This window comes from Acinonyx jubatus, chromosome C1 (genome assembly GCF_027475565.1).
Source record: "Acinonyx jubatus isolate Ajub_Pintada_27869175 chromosome C1, VMU_Ajub_asm_v1.0, whole genome shotgun sequence".
NCBI classification, from domain to species: Eukaryota; Metazoa; Chordata; class Mammalia; order Carnivora; family Felidae; genus Acinonyx; species Acinonyx jubatus.
Genome location: NC_069381.1, coordinates 123978842 through 123986658, shown reverse-complemented (window position 1 = coordinate 123986658; position 7817 = coordinate 123978842). Strand labels below are relative to the sequence as shown.

The 7817-nt window shown below is 49.9% G+C and overlaps 1 protein-coding gene across 9 annotated transcripts in view; it reads right to left on the bottom strand.

Annotated features, from left to right (window-relative positions):
• Nucleotides 1-4145: 4145 nt before the first annotated feature.
• Nucleotides 4146-7817, bottom strand: part of MGAT5 (alpha-1,6-mannosylglycoprotein 6-beta-N-acetylglucosaminyltransferase) — a 338022-nt gene continuing 334350 nt past the window's right edge. For all 9 annotated transcript variants that reach the window (XM_053214934.1, XM_053214936.1, XM_053214932.1 and 6 more), the window contains one exon: nt 4146-6719. In XM_053214934.1, the coding sequence (XP_053070909.1) occupies nt 6521-6719 (199 nt within the window). In that variant the 3' untranslated portion in view covers nt 4146-6520. The remainder of the gene's footprint in view (nt 6720-7817) is intronic.

The window sequence follows — 7817 nt, the reverse complement described above, 5'->3', positions numbered from 1 at the left end:
GGGGAGGTGGTTCGTTCTGAGGGGTCACTGACCTTGAGTCAATCTGACGCTTCCCGCGTAGCTTCCTTCCTCCAACAGCATTTTGAGGAGGTTCTATGGGATGTTAAAATGTCACATGGGAAAAAGGGTCGACTGTATGAGTGGGTCTGGGAAATGCAAGATTCGATAGGTTTCTTTTTTGCACGTTTTCTCGCTGTAGCTCATCTACATTGTGGAAGCTCAGGGAGGGGAAGCTATGATGTAGTACCCCCCCCAAACTTAAGCATTCAAGTTTTTGCTGGCACTTTTGGGGACCTGAGTCCCATAGATGCATGATGAGAACTGCATGGTGTCTGCGTTCCAGGCAGTAGCCAGGAATACCGCCGGCTGCAGAAAGGCTGGCCGTGACCTTTGTTGTTTCCAGGGCATCTCAAAAAGAAAACAAAGCCCATGAATCCTCTTGCCAATTCTGTTCCCTTGTAGGTGAATGTAAAGCAGGGGGCGTGCTCTGACATCAGTATTGGGGGATGTGATAGAACACTCCATAGTAAAACCCTTCCCTCCCCACCCCTTAAACATACCTTCTCAGTATTTTCCACAGGGTGTTTGCAGATGGTGGGATGTCCTCAGTGGATGCCGGCACTGGAGGATACAGCTGGATTTGTTCCATCGGTGACCCGGCACCCCCCCCCCCCCACCGACCCCCAAAAACCACTGCCACCTGTCACACAACAAAAGTTTATTGAAAAATAAAGTTCTCCCTAGTTTTCTCTACAACAGTGGAAAACAAAGCAGTGTTCTCTATGCCGGTACAGTACACTTGGACAGCGACACCTTATTTGTAGAATCCTGCACTACGTCACCCCAGAAGTGAACAGTAGAAAATGGTACCAGGAGCTGTTTGGGGACACAGATGCAAACGGCCGTTAGCTTAAGGACGTCAAGGTTATGACAGCAACTACAGTAGAAGGGGTATCACCATCTCCTTTGGCATCGATTATCCTGCTCTTGTCCTGTTAATACTTGGGCATGACAGCAAAATGCTTCCCAGGTCTGTCCCACCTTGGCATTGGAGGAGGTGGTGGACTCTGCTAAGTTCCCATCCTCCGGTGCCAGCAAGGCTTTCAAGGCCCGTGGCACTGCCCACCTGAGTGCCCGCTACCACCCCTGCCACCCCCCCCCCCGACATGGGCCCCCCACCACAGGAGCACACAGCTGCCCTTTGCTGTGCCTCAACACACGGGGAGGGTGGGAATGGTCCTAAGGCGCCAAAGAATCTGGGGTAAAGGGAACGATGCTTTTAAGAAGGTAAATTCCAATCTTATACCCAAAGATGTACAGGACTGCTGATTCAGTAAAGCATCCAAAGGAACCTAGAAAAACCCTACACTCCAGCAAATTCCTCCATATTCCCAATTGCAGTCTATCCAGAATAGTGCCAAGAAAGACAAAACTCTAATAAATCAAGGAAGAGAGAGACTAAAAACCCAATACAACAAAAAGCAAACTGACAGAGGTATATTGGGAAAACACCACTGAAACGCAGTAGCCCTCAGGAGTGATTCTAACCCCCCTCCCCCGCCACCCCTTCACGCCCCATGGCTCCATTTTTGGTCAGTCTTGGGGGTCCCCAGGCTGAGCTGGCCTGGAGGGGAAGTGAGTCTTCTCGGGGACTGGGGCCAGAACAAACACATGGCAGCTACCCAGCCCAGGGTCTGATCCCTGTGGGCTGGACTGTGGAGGAGCCACCCTGGCCAGCAGGGAACAGCAAAGGGACTTCCTGGGGGATGAGAAAGTGTTCAATTGGTCATTCCTTTCTCCGTAAATAACAACACAGAAAGTCTTTATTATTTCATTTCAGAGGAATGTAGTTAAGCTTGATTTAAGGGGTAGAGTCTGTTAGAGAACTTATTTTTAATTTCTAGCTCAAAAAGTTCTGCAGAGAAGAACCCTGGAATGGTCCAGAAGACACCAGAGGGGTGAAGTCCAGCATGTGGGTCACCCTTCTCATCTCCAGTTTACACATTCCTACAGCCTAGTTTCATCTGGGGCTGAAGTCAGGCATATTTGCAAATCAGTGCATTCAGTAACATTTCAACCAGCAGGACGGGCACGCAAGGGGCTTGGATAACCTATACCAGTAATTCCTACCACATTCCACCAACTGGGAATACTATTTTCCTGTAGGTATTAGTTCCTTATTTCTCAAATTTTATGAAATGCTAATAATAACAATACTTAACATTTACGAGGGCTTACTACGTGCCAGACACTGCTAAACACTGAATCCTCACAAAAACCCTAGGTGCTACAAAAGCTAGGGTAATTTTTTTCTGCCTCTGAGACTGTACAGCTAATTTGGCATTTTGCTATAAAAACTTGAGTTTCCGGTTTTTGTTGAAGTCAACAAGAATGAAAGGAACTCACCCTCGGCTTTAGGAAATTCCCACTTTCCTAAAGAAGTCTGGATCTACTTAGGTCCATCCATCTCTTGCCCTTGGGGGGTGCGCTGCAGCCCTACGGGATGGATGGGATTAGGACGAAGCCAATATGGAAAATAAAATACTTTCAAATAAATAAAGCAATCCAGGCTTGGAACAGTAACACAACAGAGCCTGTCGTTAACAAAATAGACTTTTTTTTTTTTTTAATCAAGGATTTGGGGGTCATGGAAGAGGCTAGTACTGTCCCAATTATATACACAATCTAGGTAAACCACCTTGGAGAAATGGGGTGGACTCCCTCAGTCTGGTCTAAAAAGCACAAACGCACCTGTACATAGCATACGGTTTCATCACCTTTACTAAACCCTGTGTTCCCTAAGGAAACAAAAAGGGTGCCTATTCTTTTCCCTTTATGATGATCAGAAAAAGTGTTTTGGGGCTAGTGCTGCTCATGAACTCAGATCTCACCCAGGGCATGGCTGGCAGGCAGCACGGGCCCACTAGCACACTGGCAACCAGCTGTCCTCAGAGCCAAAGACCCGGAGTGGCCAGGGAGGCACAGACTGGTCTGGAGGAAGCCAGTCCTTCTCCTGAGGGTTCCTGTGGCCTCGTACGGGTGTGCGGGCATTTATGCTGTGGCCCAGGGGGCTTGGAGGGCATTTCTGGAGCCCAGCCTGCGCATCTGCAGTGATACAAGGATGTGTCTTCTAAGCTGGAGGAGTCTGTGATCTTCCTTAAATGGTACCCAGATTCTAAAAACCAATCCCAAAGAAAAGTGAAAAGGCACATCAAAAGTGAAAACAATAAATATCAAAGAAACAGATTCCTAATATTTCGAAACATAGAGCAAACACACAAAAAAAGCCAACTAAAGCAGTGACAAAAACCCAATCCAGGCAAAAATGCAAAAAGTATCTCCATTTGTACATGTGCAAATCAAACTATCAAACTATATACATGAGATACATGAGGTGTTTACTGGCATTAAAGTGTGTTTCCCCTTTCAGGAGTTTTACTTCTCAAAGTGTTTATGCTTCAAAGGAAAGCTTTCTCTCTTTTAATAAATTAGATAAATTTCCCTCATTTTTTTTTTTTTTTTTAAGAATTTAGGATAACATTGCAGGGGGGTGGGGAGCAGGAAGCCAAATTTCACTTAGAAAAAAAAACATACAAAAACTTACAGACCAGGCAAGGTGTGCCTAGGACACAGGAAGACACTGATCCTGACTCGGGATTTCTGTCCCTGTGGAAATCATCCATTAAAAATGGGTTTAGGGTTCCGTTCAGTTTGGCAGTAGCAGAACCACCAAAGGCTCCCAGCTCCTACTCTGAGAAGCACCCTTCTCTCCCAGGGCAGCCAGGGACCGTGCCCCTTTCACACAGTGCAGATGGAGATGCCCTCTCCAATTTCCTCCTGTGGGTCACAGACCAGACTTAGGCCACGCTTCTGGTGGCCTGGGAGCTGCTGTACATTTGGGTGTTGCCGCCTCTGTTCATAAAGCCCTGGACAGCTGGGGTGTGGGTTTGCCTGGGAAGCAGCAGCTCCCCACCTGCAGAACTCTTCTTACTTCCGGCCACTAGTGGGCTGGGGGGTGGGCAGCTGGGATCTTCAAGTGCAGGAAATAAAGTGCTCTGCTGGACTGCTTGACCTGAGTCCTGATACAGAGGAGAGGAATGGGGAGGCGGAGAGGCCCTGAGCTCAGCAAACGGGACAGCCATAATGGGTTAATCTGGCTGAGCTAGAGAAATCGGTCTCAGCCCATAGGCTCCCCCTGCTGGTCCAATGCCTGCATGATATCTTCACTTTTGGAAGCTCCCACAAAAGCCCAGGAGAGGGCGGCACTGGCCCAGGAATTGCAGCCCTGGGAACTCAAGCAAATTCCTACAACCTAGGGTGAAACCAAGAGACCCATTCCTAGGGAAGAGCTGCTCCTAACAACACAGAAGGCCGTTGCTTCTCTCACAGCAGGTATTGCCCTTGCAAAACTTCAGGAACACACACACACACACACGTATGCACGCACACTCACAGACACACACACACACACACTCACACCCTATAACCAAGACTCCCTTTGGACTTATACCCTTGCTGCTGGGCCCAGGTAGAGGCTGTTCTCTGCTAGTTCCTGAGGGGCCCCTGCACCGATGCTCAGGGCAGAGGTCTCCCTATCAGAAGTCTGTCACACGTGCTCGGGCCACCTGAGAGGTGGGGAAGACCCTGGCTGCTCCGCCTCACCCCCTTCACTCTCTGGGATCAGAGGTACAATTCAGACCCACTGATAGACTAAGAAAAGAAAGGCTGGCTGTGCATTTGATATTACTTCTGTACTAGGGAAGAATCAAGAAGCAGGCACAATCTAACTTCTGCTACCTAAAGGCTCCACCTGCCGTGTGATCCTCGTGATTTAGCTCACTTTTCGAAGGCCCACCCAGCCATCAGCCCTGCCGAACAGTTCTGTCTGGCCGAGGCTGGGCTGGCTGTCTCAGATGGCAGGGAGTGGGCTAGGAAGCACAGGACTGCTGGGGGAGGTGGGGAGCACGGTGCTAGGTGACCAAGGCACTCAAAACCACCAGTGAGGGCTAGATGGATGACACCACAGCTCATAACTGGGATGTTCTGTAAGAGAGAGAAAAGGACTCATTGTTATCAGCATGGAGATGCCAGGGACTTCACAGGAAACACACACACTTCTAGCCGGAGCACTGAAACAGTGCTGGGTGGGGGCGGGGAACTCAGACCAAGGCAGAGACTGGGGACTCCAGGGTTTGGAAGGGGCATCCAATGACTGACGGGGCCAACCTGCCAACTCAGAATATGCCCCTCAGAATAGTCACGCCTTGAGGAAGAGCCAGCATCAGACTCCAGCCCCATGCAAGACACACACACCCACACCCAAGGGTGAGCGGCCAGCACTGCCCACCACATTCGTCCTGGCCTGCCCTATTCCCCTAGCCAACATCAGGTCCATTGAGAGCCTCATTTCTGGGACGTCGGTGACATGAGACATGAGAAGGACTAGACACAAGTGCATGTGTCTGGAGCACAGCTCTGGTGGTGGAACTGGTTCTCAGGGGCCAGCTTCACGGGTGTCCACACCCCAGCTCAGATAAGCCTCTTTAGGAGTAAATAAGCATGACCTTTAGTCCCCCTTTTGTACTTTCCTCCTTCCAGTGGCATTTAAGGGAGGGTAGATTTACCACAAAGTAGCAAATGTCAATTCTTCAGTCGTGTTCTTTCTTTCCCAAAGAGATCCTCATCAGAAATTAGGGCCAAGGGGTGTGTGTGTGTGTGTGTGTGTGTGTGTGTGTGTGTGTATGTGTGTGTGATGGGAAAGTGGGAGGGTCAAGGAAAGGAGCTCTCACTGCAAAGCAGCCCCATCTTTGGTCCCTGGCTGGGCTCTCAGAACAACACAGGCACGTCCCCGCACCCAGGAGGTGCACGTCTTCTAGCTGCCATCTGTCAAGCACACACAAGATTTTCTTTTGTTCTGCCACCATCCACTTTGAGGAGCCAGATCCCCGCAGCTGCCCTCAAGCGAGCCACCAGCCCCACAGTGCACCCTGTCTCCCTCCTGCTTCCTTCTGGAAGCAGACGGGAATAATAATACAGTGAAGGTGGACAGTAAACAGTGGGAAATCAAAGAAACAAGACATGTGATCAATCCCTCTTTGCCCTCCCCTGTTCCCCCTCCCACCCACCCAAATAAATAAGTTAATGGGTTTAGGAATGTTCCCGTATCAAGTTCTTTCCGACAAGCTCCATTCCTCCTCTGGTTCTGTTTTAAATGCATCTTGAGACTCTCCTTCTATCTCGGAGCAGCCTCATAAACACAGTCTCCTCAAGAAATAAAAAATGAAGTTGTGCCAGCGAGAAGCCAGGCTCCCCACTTGACATCTGCTCTTGTTTCACTTTGGGGAAAACTCTGCCATGGTGCTCTGACCGCAGAAGGAGCAATACCAAATTGAAACCTTCCACCATCAAGTTCAGGCTCTGGCGAGAGTCCCTGAATGACGTCTGCCCCCTGGCCCTGCCCCGATGGTGTTGGGGCCACCGTTTCCCCAGCAGAGTGCGTGTGGGGCCGAGTCAGTGGCCGCTATAGACAGTCTTTACAGAGAGCCACCTGGCCCTTGATGAAGTCCCGGCAGGGGCAGACCCTCTGGTGCCTGGGGTGGGCGCCCGCACAGCTGAACAGCAGGAGGTCACCTTGAAACACACAGTGCTTGTTCTTGGGGTCGAAGGAGGGCACCAAGATGTCCTTGGCCAGCTCTGAGCTTTGGCAGATCACCTCATATCTGGAGAGGAAGAGAAAGGCATGAGGGTTGGAGATGCGGGCACTGTCCTAGTCATTGGCACCTCCATCCCACTTCAGGTGTGGGGAGCACGCTTGGTTCATCTGCTGTAGAAAGGACAGGGTAGCCACCCTCTGACTTAGCAATTCCCCCACCACTAGGAATCCAGGCTGGACAAAGGTGTGTGTGCGTGTGTGTGTGTGTGTGTATGTGTGTGTGTGTGTGTGTGTGTGTGTGTGTGTATGTGTGTGAATGTGTATTCAAGGCTACTTACAGAAGCACTGTCTGTAATGTAACCTGAGGAAGGTTAAGTAACAGAATGAGATGGAGACTGGGATCAGCTTGTGCTTAAAAAGGTAAGAGGGCTACACCCTAAAGCCTTAACAATGGTTATTTCAGAGGACTGAGACTGGGGCAAAGATTGACATTATTTAATTATTTCCAAAAACGATGTTTAATGTTTTTATTGATGGTTTAAAAAAATTGATGGGACATGGCCTTAGTCTCCCACTGGAGGGCAATCAGATGGTCTCCCAGGGGAGGGTGCTGTCCCAGGGCATCAATTCACTGGACCTCCATAGTCACCTTGGTATGTGGCAATAGCAGCCTCCCTCCCGCCCACTTCCTGAGACATGAGCGCCTGAGGCTTCTGGACATGTGGAGCATGAGTCCGAATCCAAGCCCTGACTGCAAACCCTTGTGGCTTTGCTTCCTCGGGTTGGGGATAACCAACCGTGTTGGCCTGTTACCTCAAAGAAGAGCTGCATCCTTTTTCTTCTGGCCTGAGGTACACCGGTCCCACCCACACGGTCTCCCCTTGAACAAGGAGGCCTCAGCAGGTGCCCAGCACCGTGTCCTATATGCCAGGTGGGGACTAGTTCAGAGAAGAAAGTATAGGGGGGCCAGACAGATCTGAGTTTGAGTCCTGAATTTATCCCTTATGAGCTGTGAGACCATGGAGAAATGACCAAGCCTCTCTGTGTAGAGGGGGGACAAATAATCCTTAACTCACAGGGGAGATGCAGGAATTAAATTAGTGCTTCCAGAGCACTGGGCAGAAGGTAGCTCTGGGTTAAGTATTTAATAAACAGCAGCTGTTAT